The following is an 18781-nucleotide window of genomic DNA, read 5'->3' on the forward strand; positions in this document are numbered from 1 at the left end:
TAATTGGTATCACAGTCTGATTTATTAGGCAACATTGAATACATCCCATTAATTGTCCTTGTCCTCTCCCTTCTGTTCTTTCTATCAGTCTGCTCTAAAGTCTCTTATCTCTGTATTATGTATTCCCTCTGTACAGTCAATGAGTATTGTTGAGACCTTGTGACAATGCACTTTAAATAAAGTTTGACATTACTTGTAACTATTCAAGCGAATTTATTTATCTGCACTTCTGTACGTTTGAACACATCAGCAGCACCTGTATTGGAGTCCAGCTCGCCTCCGCGACATATGGATCGCGCGTATGTACGTGAACAACGCTCGCAATGTTGTAGTACAGAACCCAAACAAATATCCTCCTCATTGTAGTGGGTTTACCTGTTACAATGGCCAACCGAACATCTCCTTTAAATTAGGATGTGACTTGTAAATCCTCCCAGGCCCAGACTTTTTTAGTTTACTAATAATTAGCACTTTTCTTTCAACATTTCATTTATCAATTTCCTACACATTTGTTGGAAGGCACCATTTTACATTCAGATTGAATGGGTATGCACATATTCTCACGATTACTCGCTAGGAAAGGGTCACGAGTACGGCAGGGATGCAAGCAGATAAGATTTGCTGCAGTCTTGAGGCTCAGTATGAGGATATGTAAGGCCTATTCTATTCAAAGAATCAAGAAGTTGTAGAGGATCAATGAGTAGAAACATAGAGGCGCAATATGCTGTCCTCATATTGAACCCCCTCCATCCTTATTTTTTCAGTGAATAATGAACTCTGAAGGTTTGCATACAACCCTGGTTCTTAAAGTAGAAATCCACTCCCCAAAAATATATTTGAGTATTTAAAAAAAAAAATCATTCCACTGTTGATACAGTCCCAAAACGTTTTCCATGTCAGCAGTCAAATTTTCAATATATTGGACTTTCAAGAAGAAAATTGTCACTTGCCACATGATGATGCAAAATGCAATATCTTGAAAACTTTACTGCTGACATGCAAAACATTTTGGTGCTGTATGAACAGTGGACTAATTAAAAACAATGTGGCACAACAAATGTACATTGCAATAGCAAAATTAGTTGCACATGTAATACCTTGCTTGCCAATAGCAAAATTAGTTGCACATGTAATACCGTGCTTGCCATTCAGAAAAAAATCCTCATGAAAATACGTAGGCTGTTTTGTAATAATTCCTCAATTGCGGAGGGAAAAGAATCCATATGTTAAAAAGCCTATGTTTTAATGTCGAAATGAGTGTTAAACTTACTGTTAAGGTAAAGAACTTCATTTGGATGCTTACACACTGTTTTCTGCGTAAAGGTTAATTTAGATTAGAAGTTAATATTCAAGGTTCATTTGGACGTATAACTTTTTGTGTGTATGTGCCTTTAAACAGGAATACAACTGCCCCAGTCTGCCTTAAAGAGCCAGGCATGTGCCAGTGAGGGCCTACCCCTGCTCTACCCACAACAGGCTGCCTCTCTGCTCTCTTAAGGTGGACCAGAAGAGATGTGCTGCATGTGTATAGTACCTTGCTGGGACAGTGGACAGGAAAGAGTTAATTCCCACGGTCTCTCGTCTAGCCTCTCTATGATCCCATGGAGGCCTGTCAAGTGGATATGTTCATGGCTCCATTCCCCAGAACACTTGTAATAGACCTCATCACACCTAATAATATGTACACATACCACAGGAGGCTGCTGAGGGGAGGGCGGCTCATAATAATGGCCAGAACAGAGCGAATGGAATGGAAACTATGTATTTGATACCATTCCACCTATTCCGCTCCAGCTATTATCACAAGCCGACGTGTCCTCCCCAATTAAGGTGCCACCAACCTCCTGTGACACACACATAGCGCCACTCATACTCAAGTTAATTCATGAGGTGTGTATGAGAGGTGGGATGTTTCTTTTATCACAAGTTACACACAACACATGACGTCAACCTGTTTTGACCTGTTCACAGCATACACAACAAAGGGCACTATGTTATGATTGTGGAATGAGAGGCCTTCTCATGGAATATTGCTGCTTAGTTTGTATAAGTTTGTAGTATATAATAATTTTAGTGTGTACAGTTTATTGCGCGTGTGAGTGTAAAAGAGTGTCTTATTTTCAGTAAGCTAGTTTGTGTTTGTTGGTTGACAGTGTCACCAGAGCGGTATACTTCGAGTGAAGCTAGATCTACAAGGGTTTCTAAAGATAGTCATCTTCAGTTAGCTTCCCATTCCAGCTCAGGCTTCATCCATACTACAACGGTGGATATTGCTTGTCAGCATCCCGCTTACTCTGGCAGGTTTGTAACTGCGTGTGCAAGTCGCACGTGGCTAGTCGAACGCCAAACTCTTCTTTTTGAAAATGCTGAAACTCAAACCTGGGCAAGTCACTGCCACATATTTTCATTTCAATTCAGCAGGCTATGGTGTGAAATAAGCTTTTAGAAGTGCCATCTTATTTTATTACTTTTGTGTGCTTTGATGTGTTTATCAATGCACAAGCATATTTTTTTCTTCCCACTCCTATAAGATACAATAATTGTAGAATAATAGTGAAGACATCAAAACTATGAAATAACACATATGGAATCATGTAGTAACCAAAAAAGTGTTATATTTTATATTTGAGATTCTTCAAAGTAGCCACCCTTGGCCTTGATGAAAGCTTTGCACACTCTTGGCATTCTCTCAACCAGCTTCAACAGCCCTGAAGGAGTTCCCACGTATGCTGAGCACTTTTCCTTCACTCTGCGGTGCAACTCATCCCAAACCATCTCAATTGGGTTGAGGTCGGATGATTGTGGAGGCCAGGTCATCTGATGCAGCACTCCATCACTCTCCTTGGTCAAAAAGCCCTTACACAGCCTGGAGGTGTGTTTGGGTCAAATGATAGTCCTACTCAGCGCAAACCAGATGGGATGGCGCATCACTGCTGAATGCTGTGGTATCTATGCTGGTTAAGTGTGACTTGAATTCTAAATAAATCACAGATATTGTCAACAGCAAAGCACCATCACACATCCTCCTCCATGCTTCACAGTGGGAACCACACATGTGGAGATCATTCGTTCACCTACTCTGCGTCTCACAAAGACTTTGCGGTTGAAACCAAAAATCTCAAATTTGGACTCATCAGACAAAAGGACAGATTTCCACCAGTCTGATGTCCATTGCTCGTGATTCTTGGCCCAAGCAAGTCTCTTCTTCTTAGTGGTGTCCTTTAGTATTGTTTTTTTTTCAGCAATTCGACCATGAAGGCCGGATTCACACAGTCTCCTCTGAACAGTTGATGTTGAGATGTGTCTGTTACTTGAACTCTGTGAAGCATTTATTTGGGCTGCAATCTGAGGTGCAGTTAACTTTAATGAACTTATCCTTTGCAGCAGAGATAACTCTGGGGATGTTTCACTATATTGGATCACTCCAATATATTGGTATCACTCCGCGGCGGAGGGATACATCCGAGGTGAGGATTTACAGATTTACTCCCATGTACACCTGTGTCACGGCTGGGGTCCGCCCCTATATATAGACTGTCCGTACGGTTTGAGGTACAAACTTTCTGAAGTTCGCTTGGTAAGTCACTGGTAAGTGTAATATCTTGCGTGGAAGTATACTCACTGGCTGTTTGCAGCCTGGAGCAGTTGGCCACATGGCCAGCCCCTCCTCTTGGGTGCTCCACTCGCTGCTCGCGGTTGATCTGTATCTTCCACCTGTGGTTTGTCGTGCTTGTGTTTCGTTAGCGTTACACTACGACTCCGTGTGCATCCTTTATATATTGGTGGCTCTTGCTGCCACAAACTGTATTTACCTTACACAACTTGCCGACTGGCTTGTTCTGTGTGTGTTGTGAATTGCTTAACATGCTGTGGCGTGGGTTCTCTGCTAATTACCCTACAAGTTTTTTTTCTTGTTCTTTCCCCTGCAGAATGTAAGAGTATTGTGGTGGGCTCCACTACATTGAGACATTAACTTTGGAGTTCCTTAACAGAGTTACTCCATCATATGGTGCGGTATTTACTGCTTGGATATTAAACCATTTAGGTAATATTGCAGTTGGTGTAAAAAAAACAACACAAAAAAACACATAAATCAAATCCATTACCTGGTTCTGTTTTTTGTCTGCCTGTTTTTCCCACACGGGTCTTCCCTGTATTTGCAAAGGAACTGGGTAATTGATCCCTCACCGGGTTCCTATTCCTCCAAGCGGGTCACGACAAGCTCTCCCAGGGCGTCGGACCCCTACTCCGTGGCCTTGCTGGCTTGGCTGAGTTTATGGCTTCCCTTTGTGACAGGTGTGATGGTGGCGTCCCCCTGGATATCCGCATACCTCGTGTATGCACTGCCTGGGTTTGAGCCATGCGGGGAGGGCAGTGGAGAGCCCAACTGGATGCCTGTTTTGTGTGGTGTTCTCAGAAAGCCTGCGCCTGGTGCGATTGGAGGCCATGCGAGAGTGGGTCGGCCAGGCTCGGGCTCAGGCTGGGGACGAACCCTCCCTCAGGAGTGGTGTGCCTGCGAGCTGTTAGTCCCTCTACTGGGCCCACTACCCCTCCCAGGAAGCGTGCTGGAGCAGAGCCCATCTGCTGCCAGTCCTGGACGGGGGCAGAAGTCGGACCGCTGGGACCACTTTGAACGGAGGGTGCATGCCCTGCGTCAGGAGGTTGATAGCTTCGATGGTGATGACAGCTGTTCCCTGTTGGCCAGTGATAGGCTGTTTCTGGGGGACGAAACTGGCACTGTTCACCACCGTGAGCGGGGCTACCAGGCTGACAGGCCATCAGAAGCCGGCGGTGGGGCTTCATCACCCCCAGCAGCTTGAGGGGCTATGAGGGGCCTACTCACTCGGGTAGCCACTGCACTGGACATCAAACTGGTGGACAGTGATGACTCTCCATCTGTCCCCATCTCTGCTGAGTTCCGCGAGGCCTTGCAGGAAAGCTGGGCCTCTGCCAGGAGGCGCTTCCGACTCACAGCAGGGACTGAACCATGGAGTCACTCATCTTCCGGGAGTCCCCGACCGTGGACACCATGGTAGCTGCCATGGTCCTCCCGGACCGGGCGATTATAGGGTGGAACCCGCAACTGAAGTCGGGACCCCCCCATAGTCTTTGAAGCAGACTTGAAAGCCACATATGGGTCCCTCTGCTCTCTTGGCCGCCTTACCTACCTGCAGACTCTGTTGCCCCAGATGCAGGGGGCACAGAGGAGCTCCTCCGGGAAGCAATGGAGGTGTCTCGCCTGCTGTCCCTGCTCCAGAGGGATGTGGCCCACTCCAAAGGACGGGCCATGGCGCAGGTGGTTACCTCCCGACGCCATCTCTGGCTGGCCCAATCCCGTCTGCCAGTTGCTCTCCAGAGCACATTTGCCACTCTCGGCATCACCCCAGGGCTGACCATTGGCACAGGGGTTAATGACATTCTGGAGCAGACCGATAAGGTTCGTAGGGACCGGGAGACCCTGAGACAGTTCATGCCGCCACCCACCAGCACCCGAACGACGGTGGGGTCCCTCTCCTGCCCCATCACCTCATGCTGAGGAACGACAGCGGTGGAACAGTGTGCGGTGGAACAACAACCTGTCAACCATCACCACCATAGGGACGTGCCTGGGAGACCCAGGCGCTCAGGGCGCCAGAGGAAAGGCGGGCCCCAGCAGGACCCCTGACATACCCTTCCCCGGCCTCGGCCGCTTCTCCTGGTCTCAAAGGGCAAAGTGGGAGGAGTGTGTGGTCCCCATGGGTGTTGTCCACAATGCTCGAGGGGTACCAACTCCAATTCCGGTGCCAGACCCGGTCCTTCAGGGGCCTTCGTGTCACCACGGTGGTCGACCCCCTGAAGAAAGCCCTCCGGCTGGAGATCTCCTCACACATGGACAAGGGTACCATCCTCAGGATTGAGAGTTCAGAACATCTAGGTGAGTTCTACTCCACTTATTTTGTGGTGCCAAAAAGAGATGGAGGGTTTTGACCGATTCTGGACCTCCGCAACCTCAATGGGTACTCAAAGGTACTGAGGTTCCACATGCTGCCCCCAGCCCGCGTGTTACAGGCCATGTCCAGGGACCAGTGGTTTGTGACGCTTGACCTGAGGGATGCGTATTTCCATGTTCCTGTTCACCCAGATCATTGGCAGTACCTCCGATTCGCTTTCGAAGGGAGGGCTTACGAATTCATGATTCTTCCCTTCGGCCTCTCCTTGGCACCCCGCACTTTCACAAAGTGCATGGATACTGTCATGGCACCTCTCACGTCCCGAGGGTTGTTGATCCTCAATTACCTGAACGATTGGCTGATTAGTGCCCCAACCAGGACCCAGGTCCTGTCAGACAGAGACTTGTTCCTGACCCACATCGGCGGGCTGGGCATTACTGTAAACGACAAGAAAAGTCTTCTGACACCAACCCAGAGGGTGGCCTTCATTGGCATGGAACTGGACTCAGTCCTCATGAGAGCACGCCTGCCCACCAGAAGGGTTCAGGCGATCTTATCTTGCCTCAACCACTTTCGGCAGGGGCGGATTGTATCCGTCCTAACCTGCCAACGCCTGTTGATTCCCCTGGGCCTGCTCCATCTCTTGCCTCTTCAACGGTGGTTCAACTTCTACCCACTGCACCCGAAGCGCCACCGTCACCGCCAGCTGCGGGTGACAGCACAGTGCCTCCGGGCATTGTTGAGGTGGCGCTGTCACTCCTTTCTCTCAGGTGGGGTGGAGATGCTGAGGATGTACCGCCGGGAGCTGGTCAGCACAGACGCCTCCCAGTTCGGCTGGGGGGTGTGACCAAGGGCTGGTCGGCCAGCGGCTGTTGGCTACCCCCTTGGAGCGGAAGGCACATCAATACACTAGAGCTCTGAGCTGTACTGCTGGCCCTGCAGTCTTTTCTTCCACATCTGAAGGGAAGACATGTCCTGGTGAGAACGGACAACACAACAGTGGTGGCTTACATCAACCATCAGGGTGGACTGAGGTCGCACCGCCTCCATGTTATGTTATTGGAGCTCCTTCTCTGGGCTCAGCGATGTCTAGCTTCTCTACGTGCAGCACACAAACCTGGCATCCTGAATGTGGCAGCGGATATGCTCTCAAGGGAGGGCCCGCCACCTTGGGACTGGAGCCTACATCCCCAGGTGGTGCTGCACCTGTGGGACAAGTTTGGGAGGGTGCAGGTGGACCTGTTTGCCTCCCTGGACAATGTGCACTGTCCCCTGTGGTACTCCATGTCGGAGCCACCAGGGCCTCTGGGCTTGGATGCTCTGGCTGACGACTGGCCAGGGCTGGAGCTTTACGCATTCACCCCTTTTCCCCTGATCCAGGCTATGTTGGACAGGACCAGGTTGGCAGAGCATCGTCTGCTTCTGGTGGCCCCATACTGGCCCAGACAACCCTGTTTCAGCCTTCTCCTGTCGCTGTTGTCTGGGACACCTTGGCAACTTCCCCTGAGACCGGACCTGCTGTCTCAGGCCGGGAGAACTCTGTGGCATCCGAGGCCGCACCGCCTCAGTCTGTGGGCTTGGCCACTGAACGGCACCAATGGTCCATGTTAGGACTACAGGAGGGTGTAATGAACACCATGAAGAACGCAAGGGCGCCGGCTACAACCGTGGTATACCAGTTGCGCTGGCGGTTGTTCTGCTCTTGGTGCACTGGTATGTGGTTGTGCCCAAGTCATGCGGGGTGCAGTATGTCCTCTAATACCTGCAGTCTCGCTTGGAAGAGGACTTGACAGCCTCTACACTGAGAGAGTATTTGGCCACTATATCTGCCTGCCATGTGGGGTAGATGGACAGGCCATTGGGGCGCCATCCCTTGGTCTCCAGGTTTATGAAGGGGGTATATCCTGCCTGTTTGGCCCTGTCCGGGGGTATCATCGGATGGGGCCACAGTGTCTTCTGATCCCTCCTGTCTCAGCCTCCAGTATTTATGCTGCAGTAGTTTATGTGTCGGGGGGCTAGGGTCAGTCTGTTACATCTGGAGTATTCTCTTGTCTTATCTGGTGTCCTGTGTGAATTTAAATATGCTCTCTCTAATTCTCTCTCTCTTTCTTTCTTTCTCTCGGAGGACCTGAGCCCTAGGACCATGCCTCGGGACTACCTGGCTTGATGACTCCTTGCTGTCCCCAGTCCACCTGGCCATGCTGCTGCTCCAGTTTCAACTGTTCTGCCTGCGGCTATGGAACCCTGACCTGTTCACCGGACGTGCTTGTTGCACCCTCGACAACTACTCTGATTATTATTATTTGACCATGCTGGTCATTTATGAACATTTTAACATCTTGACCATGTTCTGTTATAATATCCACCCGGCACAGCCAGAAGAGGACTGGCCACCCCTCATAGCCTGGTTCCTCTCTAGGTTTCTTCCTAGGTTTTTGGCCTTTCTAGGGAGTTTTTCCTAGGGAGTTTTTCCTAGCCACCGTGCTTCTTTCACATGCATTGCTTGCTGTTTGGGGTTTTAGGCTGGGTTTCTGTACAGCACTTTGAGATTTCAGCTGATATACGAAGGGCTATATAAATAAATTTGATTTGATTTGATTTCGTCGCCTAGTGAAACCAATATATTGGAGTGATCCAAATAGCTCACATAACCGTGGTTACATACGTACCCTTCAGTCTTTCTTTCCTGTGGCTGTTTTCATGTGAGCCAGTTTCATCATAGCTCTTGATGGTTTTTGCGACTGCACTTAAAGAAACTTTAAAAGTTCTTGAAATTTTCCAGATTGACTGACCTTCATGTCTTAAAGTAATGATGGACTGTCGTTTTTCTTTACTTATTTATGGACTTGGTCTTTTACCAAATAGGGCTATCTTTTGTATACCACCCATTCCTTGTCACAACACAACTGATTAGCTCAAACGCAGTAAGAAGAAAATAAATTCCACAACTTAACTTTCAACAAGGCACATCTGTTAATTGAAATGCATTCCAGGTGACAAGCTCATGAAGCTGGTTGAGAGAATGCCAAGAGTGTGCAAAGCTGTCATCAAAGCAAACGGTGGCTACTTTGAACAATCTCAAATATAAAATATATTTAACACTTTTTTAGTTACTACATGATTCCATATGTGTTGTTTCATAGTTTTGATGTCTTCACTATTATTCTACAATGTCGAAAATAGTAAAAATAAAGAAAAACCCTGGAATGAGTAGGCATGTCCAAACATACAAACATTCTCAAACACACCTAGACATTAGTGGAAAACTCTACACTCTTATAACCACCCTAACTCGGCATTACACTCTTATGAGTATTTTCTCATGCATATTTACATATACTGTGAAGTAAACTGTGTGTACATCCATCTTCTGCTTACCTTATCCCAAACCCTCCCACTACACTGAAATACAGTAAATAATACACACATCTATCTAACCTTATTTCTCTATACATTTATGCATCTGTGTCTGTCTCTCTCTGTGTGTGTTTTGTTCTCTACTGTCCTCGTGCACTGCTGGTAGCTTTGTGCCAATCTAATGATCTTAATGTAATCCTTGACTAATGAGATTACAGAACACAGCTGTGATATTGTATAGGAGCAAGAGACTCGGAGCTGCACTCTAACAAATCCTAACAGGACAACTACAAATGGCTACACTTGACCCATGAGACCAACAGGAGAAAAGGGAAAGCCAGTATGCTACCCAACAACACAACAAATGTGAAGCAGAGGTCTAAAGAATCACAGGTAGGCTTTAAAAGAGTTGTCTTTTTTTATTGCTTTTGAGGGAAATTCAACTGGCACATTAAAGCATCTGTTACTGTGCCTCAAAGTTACTGAAAGAGGCCTAGACGTGCTCAGAGAACAGAACAGGCATACCATGCATTGAGGTAGAGATGCTGCAAGTGCAGAGAGGAAAAGAGTGTGTGAAGTACCATTAATCGTTACAAGAAATGCGTGCCTTTTGTGCGTCCCTTTGATATTTTAAGTAGAAATTGTGCACCAATATTGCATTTTAATTCAATGAACTGCCCTTTAATATAGACCACATGGACAATTAAATAAATCTTAAATATGACTAAAGACTTGCTAAAGTGCCACAATTCAGCATTTTGTCATGGCCCTCCATGCACCCTCTGGCTTCTAGGAAGATTTTAACCCACTTAACCCGAAAATATATCGACGTTTTCACCATCATTGTAAAGCCCTAGTTATTTTGTTACTTTCACAAAGTTATTTCTTAAGATAATTATTTATTTCATGTGATTAGTGATTAATTTACATCTGTCCCTCATTTTAAGGTCAACCCTGTTACGTGACATGACCTCTCGTTTTAATACGGTGAAACTATTCCTTTTTATTTTTTTCAAAATTAACATTGAACATCCAATAGTCAAGTCATAATGTAAAAGCAGGTGTGGTGGTTCTAGTCTGGCCATTTTCTGGTGTTTTGTGGTGTAACACTGAGTGGGAGCAGCATAAGACATCAACCCTGCTACCCATAGATAGGCTAGAAATGTTGTAACTTTTATTTTTATTTTTGTGAAGCTTGCATTCAATTGCCCCTCCCTGTTGCACACAACAAGCTTCCATTCCCCCCGTCAGGAGGGGATTTATGGCTTATTTAAGAATTTGTCAACCCTGTTACGGTCAGCCCTGTTACGGTCAGCCCTGTTACGGTCAGCCCTGTTACGGTCAACCCTGTTAAGTTCAATCCTGTTACTTTATTTGGCACTTAATAGGCACTTACTATACTACTTTTTATTTAACCTTTTGAAACGGGAAAACATTTTTTTAATGAAGTTGAACATGTGCTCTTTATGACAGAACGTTATAATTAGGTGAAATCAATGTTTTTTTTTAAGCAAGTTACACTTCTCAAAACATTTGTGAAATGACCCAACTGTGTAAGTTTAGCTACATTTTGTCAACTCAAAGGGCACGTTTTTCAACTTTAATTTGAGTACCGCTGAACTAATAGTAAATTATGTGAAGATATGTAAGACAGGAGGATATTAGTATTGTGTGTGTCTGTTGAGATATGCAAAGTCTGCATATGCCTCATATAAATCACAGTGAAATGATGTATCATATTTTTATGATGGTGTCAGATTGCACCAAGGAAACACTAATATTGAGCACCAAACACTTCCTCCCTGTGCAATACTTGGGGAGAAGGTTAAGCAAAAAACAAATAGGCTGTGACAAAAAGGACACACCTGCAAACTTTCAGCAGATCAGACTACTTGCAGCTGTAGGCACATGTAACAGTATAGCTTCCGTCCCATCGCGCCACAAAAGCCGCGGCCCTTGCAGAGCAAGGGGAACAACTACTTCAAGGTCTCAGAGTGAGTGACGTCACCCATTGAAACGCTATTAGCGCGCGTTCCACCGCTAACTAGCTAGCCATTTCACACACACACACACACACACACACACACAGGATTACCGAGGGGATTTATTGGTTCTTAATGGATTGGAAGTGCAGATTAATAATCAGGAGGGAAGCTGTTTGACACTTTACCCTTAGCTTACCTTTACAAGCTGCTACTTAACAGTCCTGCTGCTCACCCTGACAAACGTCATGCTACTAACCCCTTTACCTGCAAATTACCCTGGAAAACCTCATTACCTAAGCATGAACAACAACTCCCAGACTCATAGTCAGTGTGTCACAGATAGTGAATGTTATCCATTATAGTTACTTTGTCCAAGTGGAGTGCTATGCCTGTCTGCCTGCTGCTACGTCCTATAGCTTCTAGCCACCTCACTTACATTATCCTTTCTGTTGTTCTGCAGGTCTTCTATAAGGTATGATTGCTGCTTCAAGGTTACGTTGAGCAATGGTGTGGCTCTTATCTCTCTCCTTGGTGCTGGCCACACTGCTTCACTGTTCACCTGGAAACATTATCAGGGCCACCTCCACCTCACCGTCATCCAGCAACTCTGACCATGTCCCACTCCCTGCATTCTCTAACTCCCTCAGCACCACCTCCAACATGGGTACAACACCCCCGAAGTTTACCACAACACAACAGCCAGGGACAGACATCCTTCTGCCCGCCAGCGGTATGCAGGTGCCAGGAAACAGGATTACCAGTATGGAGGACTTAGATGGGGCATTGGTTGGCACATCGTATGGCAGTGATGAGTCTATGGATGATAGTGGACTTGGGGACACAGCTATAATAGAAAGTCAACAAGAGACACCTGCCAGCCCACTTCTTATCAATTCTGCGCCTGGAAATGAGGAGAAGAAAGCGAAAGAACTTGAAGTGCATTCCTCCATCCCTACTTCTCTCTACCCCCCTCCCACGCCCCAAAAACAGACCCAAGACAGCGTCAGCACAGCAGGCCCAGCTGGCTTACAAACGTCAGAGGATGTGCGTTCACCGGCCAAGAGCCCACTGACCAAGCTTACACTTAGAGCTCCGTCTAAATTATCTTTGTCACCCATAGGGGACGATGACAGTGGACTCAATCTGGAACCTGCGTATTCTATTGTAGAGATCTCAAAACAAATGGAGCCAACTGTCAACTCGACATCAGAAAGAAACATTTCTCCAAACCCATTAACTTATCACAGCTCCCACCAATCCCCTAAAGACACAATTACAGAGGCCACTCTCGAAGAAGACGAAGAAGAACGAGGGCTTGGAGCACTGGAGGAGAATGAGGAAGAAGATGTGGTTGTGTTAAAATACATGTTTGTGATTGACTCAGCGGTTCCCATACGCAGAGACACTCGGGGAAAACTGTCCCACTCCTCCACCCTGTCATCAGCCAATCCCAAACAAGCACCCATTGTGACAGGGCAGTTTCAAAGAGGTAAGAGTGGCACAAGAGTTGACTATTTTCTAATTCAGTTTTTATTTCTAATTACTCACAAAATACCCAAGTGTTTCCTCTGCTAGAAGTTCTATGTGTATGATTATTTGTTTTTCAGAAAAGGAACAAACTCAATCCCTTCCCGACATACAATCGACTGAGTTGCCGGCACAACCATCACATGACGTGAAACACATAATCCATCAACATGAAGAAAACAGTAAATGGCCCTTTTTGTTGTTAGTTCTAAGTCGGGCAATTTCTCTTTCTCTTAATTTGCTTTCTATATCACTTGAGATGAGATTATAAACTATTCTATTTTTCTCACACACCTTCCTCACTTTCTCAGCTAAGGGTCAACTCTGGCCTGCGCCCTCTGTCCTCTACGGTGTGTTTGGTCCCGTAACACATCAGAACCTGAATGGAGGCCCCTGTGTGCTGGGTCTTGGCACCTGCGTGTTCCCTACTGGCACCAACGGCACCCTCCTTCTTTGGGAGGACCTGAGCCGCACGCTGGCCTTCGCCTGGGAGCTCCACGTCTATGGCTCTGCTGGACTCTTCCTGCTTCTGTCCTGTGTGGCTGTGTTGGGAATGGTTGGACGGTCTAATATTCTCCCCCCCCTCTGTGATGTCCTAACCCTGGCCAATAGGCTGTTGCTGCTGACCGGGGCTCTGCGTGCTATCCTCCTCCTCACTGACCCGTACGGCACACGCCGGATCCTGTCTCGGCCGGTCCTCACTGCCCTCTATAATCTGCCTCTGCTGCTGCTGCTGTGGGCACAGGTTGCCCTGGCGATGATTCTGCTGTCCCCAGCAATGCAGCGCCCTCGTGTGGTGGGAAGTCTGGCAGTCTTACACTGTACCCTGCTGCTGGCAGCCGACCTGCTCTCCCCAACGCTGTCCCATGCCTTTCCTCTGGTTCTACAGAGCCTCTCTCTCTGCTGGGGCCTGACTCTCTGCCTGGGCATTCTCACTCAGTCACTCTCCCACCTGCAGCCCTTCTCCAAGACCCCCGTACACCAGTGGGGGGCCCCTCAGAGGATTGAGGAGCGGGCAAGACGCGTGACGACAGTGTGTGCCCTCCTGGGTGTGCTGTGCTCCGGCCTGCAGATCTATAGCCTGCTCTGGCTCTATGGGCTGCTGGGGGACTGGAGGCGCTTTGGCTGGGGCTGGTGGCTGGGGCAGTTCTGGGCACGGGTGCTGGAGCTGTTCTGGGGCTTCTCTATGCTGGTGCTGGGCTCCTGGGTGTTCTGGACCCCTCGGAGGAGCCGTGCCAGGAGCGACCATGGCCAAGGGAGGCCAGAGAGAGCATCGTTTTGGAAAATCCTGCGGATAGGGCCTTTCAGGAATTTTGAGAAAAACTGGGCAGAGCTCATACCGAAAAACTGGGCGGGGCAGCATCACTCGGGAGCAGACAGTGGCTCCATACGTGTCTATGACAATCCCCCCACCACACACAGCTTGAGGGACACCATGTCACCATCTCATCACAAGGGTGGAGAACCCACTACCAGCAGCAGTGGTGATACCCACCTACTGTGGCAGCGGGTGGGTGAGCGCGAGTGCATCCTCTCCCTCATAGAGTTTGACATGCTCCCCCAGTCGCCGATCAATCTCAGCCGCAGCATCGACAACGCGCTCCTGCTAGGGGTAGGCAGCCTCTTCACAGCCCCACCTCCTTCCACCTGGACCCACCAAGCTGGTGCTGACACTGACACCTCACTGGCGGACAGTGAGATCACGCCACCCTCTCTCACCTCTCCCACCTCTCCCACCTCTAATGTTGGCTGTAGGTGGGAGGTGGAGGCTGGCTCCAGGCCTGAAACTTCTGATCATTTCAGAGCCAACGAGCAGGCACAGCCTGAGGCAGAGCCTAAGTCGGAGCCACAGCCGCAGCTACAGCCGGACCCACAGCCGCAGCTACAGCCGGACCCTCAGCCACAGCTACAGCCGGACCCCCAGCCACAGCTACAGCCGGACCCCCAGTCACAGCTACAGCCGGACCCCCAGCCACAGCTACAGCCGGACCCCCAGCCACAGCTACAGCCGGACCCCCAGCCACAGCCACTGGAGGCTTCTGATAACCAGATCCTTCAGCCATCTCCAAACCCTGAGCACCAGGAGAACGTTCCAGACAATGATATATACATGTCTATTGTTCCAAACAAGTTGAATAAGCCCGGGGTCCCTCAGGAGGATGACTGGTCCAGTGTGGGCTGCAGTGATGATGTTACAGATCTGTTACAGAGCTGACCGTGACATCATCATCACCTCATCCAAATGCCCGTGTCACTTCATATCAGTACGAAAGGACTTGAGTGGTTCTACTGTGAACACTTGGCCAGGGAACAGCACCACTCATCAGAAGTTTGATAAAGTCATATATAAGATATAAACATATTCAGTGTTGTTTATCAGCTTTCTATGCTAAATTCACTTACTGTACTTTAACTCGATGTTCTCTTAATAAATATTTCAGTTAAAGAAGTCTACTTATTACTCTTTTTTTGCATTTGTATTATAAAGTTATAATGTCACAAGGCAACATTTTTTTTCACGAAAATAATTGTGTTCCAAATAAAGGGGCAATCTGGAATTGATACATGAGCTTAGTTAAACTGTTTTACCCCATCAGAACCAAATATATATGCTTGTTTTACTCGATTTGTTTGTAAATCATGTAGCCTAATACTAAAATGCTGTATAGCTTCAACACCTGGTTAGAACTATCATTTTGATTTCATAGATGGTCAGTCATTAGTAGTTGCCATATTATTCTTGTCACAAAGTATTTTTTATTTCAATTTTTTAAATGTGGGACACTTGAAAAAGAGATGATGCGTCGCAAGTGTTTCTCCTGCTAAATTTCAAATAAATAACATTAGAAAAATGTACTTTTGAAGTGTCACCCACAACTGGTGAATTTTTTGGGGGACTTCGTAGGAATTAACTTCCTGCAATTCTACATACAGTATTTTGCCATGGGCAGTTTTATAGCTAATCTCATGGTATTCTACACATTTTGCTATGAGGCTGAGAGAAAATTGTGCAGTTTAAAGCAAATTTCCTCCAATTCTACACATTTTGCCAGGGCTTAAGTCCCGACATCCAGGGGGCCCTCAACTGATGTGTTCATATGCTATCTGGGGAGGCCCTGCTATCTGGGGATCTCTCAGAGGTCGGGAACCCAGGCACAGGAGGCCCCAGGGCACGTGCCCTATGTGCCTGTTTGGTAATCCGGCCCTGGTCCAGCGCCATACCTCAGCTGTTTACCAAGAAAGTGGCAAGGTGCCACACTTTGTTGTTTGAATCACAGATTGCCCCTTTAAAGAAGGAAAATGTTTGAGCCTTTACAGATCCTGTTTATTCGTTTTCTTTCCCAGAATGGCACCAGTTGGATGCTAAACTCCAGGGCATGGGGCCATCAGTAATAGCAACGAAGCAATGACCTTTAAGGTCAAAGGGGGAGAGCTCCACATTTTATATATATATAATTAAACACTGATCTAGCTGATGCAGGTAAATTCTGAGTCCCAAATGAGTTGGGGTTGAGTCTGAGGTATTTATGTCTTGTGCAGGTGATGGGTCTCCTGTTCTTCCCCTGCTCCGGATGCCAACTCACTGTGGCTTCTCTGCGAATAGGGCACGCAGAGATGTGATGTTTGCTGCACCATACCAAGGCTGCCATGTCACACAACAGGTGACGTTTCCTCCATGGATGCTCACTAACTTTTACTTATTTATAAAAAAACGAGTCTCTATTCACATTGGCCATTATACCACATTCACAGGACTGACATAATGCCACTCAAATGCTTTATTCCATGTCCTGCCACTGCTTCTGTATCCACCGTATACATATTATTCACGGCAAAGTTGCTTCCTGATTAGTCATGTCTTTGGTCCCGTTCGCTTGGGTAAAACAAAAACATTTGAATGATTAGTTGTGCCAAATAATACCTCCCACAATGCAGACAATGGCCACTAGTTGCAGCTGGTGAGGAGCAGCAAGTCGACTGCAGTCAAAACATCATGACCTTTGATCACATGATTGTTGTAAAGTTCACGTAAGCGCAAGTCAGACAATTTTTATCCCCATAGTACAACAAACTTTGAAAGATGTTGGTCACCGACTTGACAAAAGGGATCCGCTTGAACGCTCCCATTCTCTGGAGTAAGAGTAAGTGATGATCACCAGTTTACAGTGGTGGAAAAAGTACCCAATTGACATACTTGAGTAAAATTAAAGATACCTTAATAGAAAATGACTCAAGTAAAAATTTAAGTCACCCAGTAAAATACTACTTGAGTAAAAGTCTAAAGGTATTTGGTTGTAAATATATCAAAAGTAATTGTATTTGATAAAATACACATAAGTAAATGCTATATATAATTTAAAGTTCCTTATATTAAGAAAACCAGACAGCGAGATTGTCTTTTTTTATTTTATTTGTTTAATTTCTGGATAGCTGGGGACACTAACACTCAGACATAATTTACAAATTAATAATTTGTCTTTAGGGGCTCCCGAGTGGCGCAGTGGTCTAAGGCACTGCATTTCAGTGCTAGAGGTGTCACTATAGACCTTGGTTCGATTCCAGGTTGTATTACAACCGGCCGTTATTGGGAGTCCCATAGGGCGGTACACAATTGTCCCAGCGTCGTCCGGGTTTGGCCAGGGTAGGCTGTCATTGTAAATAAGAATTTGTTCTTAACTGACTTGCCACAGCACATTCTCTTGATAAATCCGTGAATTTGACAATTTTTTCCTAAGCATTCGAAATGTAACGAGTGCACATTTTCTTTAGGAATGTTGTCGAGTAAAAATATGAATATTAATAGGTTTAATACTCATCACTGCATCCTGTATCAGAATGTCGGCTACTAAAGTACCGTAGATCACTTCCTTACTCCCCTTTTGTTTACAAAGCTCCCAACAAAGCTCCCAACAAAGCTCCCTCACTTCACTGTTAAAATGTACAAATATGAGGCACCAAACCCGTTCCCAGGGATGGGTAACTCTCCAGGTTCCACTGGTCCGTAGCCTACCGATCTAGGTTTCAGTGTTGATGCAAGCCATTCTTGGAATAGTCTGCAGAACTCCTTGCAACTTGATTACCTGTTGCCGCCAAGGTCGGCGATTATTATAATAGTCGAATGTGTCAGCCAGACAGCCACTCAAAAAGTAAACTACTGGTCGCTGTCCATGGTGCTGAAATTCAATGTCAATGCGGCTGCATGCCTATCGAATCAATTATAGGCTTTTTATGGTGCCGGGGCATAGACTTGCTTTAGCTAATGGAGAAATGTCTATTGGTAGGGCTATTTGGTCGTAATTTTCTCATGTTAAGCTTAACATTTTACAAAGCTATACACGGTGTCGCAATGCTGCATTTTTAGACTGCTGACTGGTGGCATTAACGCAATTACTTTTTTCTGTAGTTAAAGTTGAAAACGCAAACATTGCACATTGTCAAATATTAACCAGAATAATAACCAGCTACCAACTGATATTTTACAATATACAGCTGTCCTGTATAGGCTACCTGAACCTGCATGACATGAGCCGTCCTCGCATTCCCTCCCAGCTTCGATAGAAAGTTATTGTGCTTAAAACCAGTCTATTAATGCCAAATAATACAGTCAGCCCACCCTCAGAACACTAGCTTACTAGGGATTGTTTCATTATACCGTGTACTATCTCAAGCTAAATACCGTCTTTAGCTACGATTTAGGTGCTATTTATAAACATTTAATAAAAAGTACATATCAAATAGCCTAACAATGAGGAAATAAGTAGCCTAGTCGGATTGAGGATAAATTCATCCACTATTTATTGTTGAACTCAGCTGGTTTTGTCTATCTAATAGCCTACACAAATGGGCTGAAATATTCAAGGTAAATTAAATTAGGCCTGAATCAAATTAAATCCAACTTGAGAGACTCCCCTGGTCTCCTGAAGTCCTCTTTTTTTGTGTGCAAATGTTTTCACAGCGGCCTGTAGGTCCAGGTTGCATGCC

At 46.5% G+C, this 18781-nt stretch overlaps 1 protein-coding gene across 1 annotated transcript; it reads left to right on the forward strand.

The window, feature by feature from the left end:
* Positions 1–9529: 9529 nt before the first annotated feature.
* LOC115147817 (proline-rich transmembrane protein 3) lies at positions 9530–15014 on the forward strand. The gene is made up of 4 exons (XM_029690100.1): positions 9530–9680; positions 11733–12761; positions 12880–12981; positions 13111–15014. The coding sequence occupies exons 2-4, from the start codon at positions 11777–11779 to the stop codon at positions 15012–15014; spliced, it is 2991 nt and encodes a 996-aa protein (XP_029545960.1). The 5' UTR covers positions 9530–9680; positions 11733–11776.
* The last annotated feature ends 3767 nt before the right edge of the window (positions 15015–18781 follow it).

This window comes from Salmo trutta, chromosome 14 (assembly GCF_901001165.1).
Source record: "Salmo trutta chromosome 14, fSalTru1.1, whole genome shotgun sequence".
In the NCBI taxonomy this organism is placed as follows: domain Eukaryota; kingdom Metazoa; phylum Chordata; class Actinopteri; order Salmoniformes; family Salmonidae; genus Salmo; species Salmo trutta.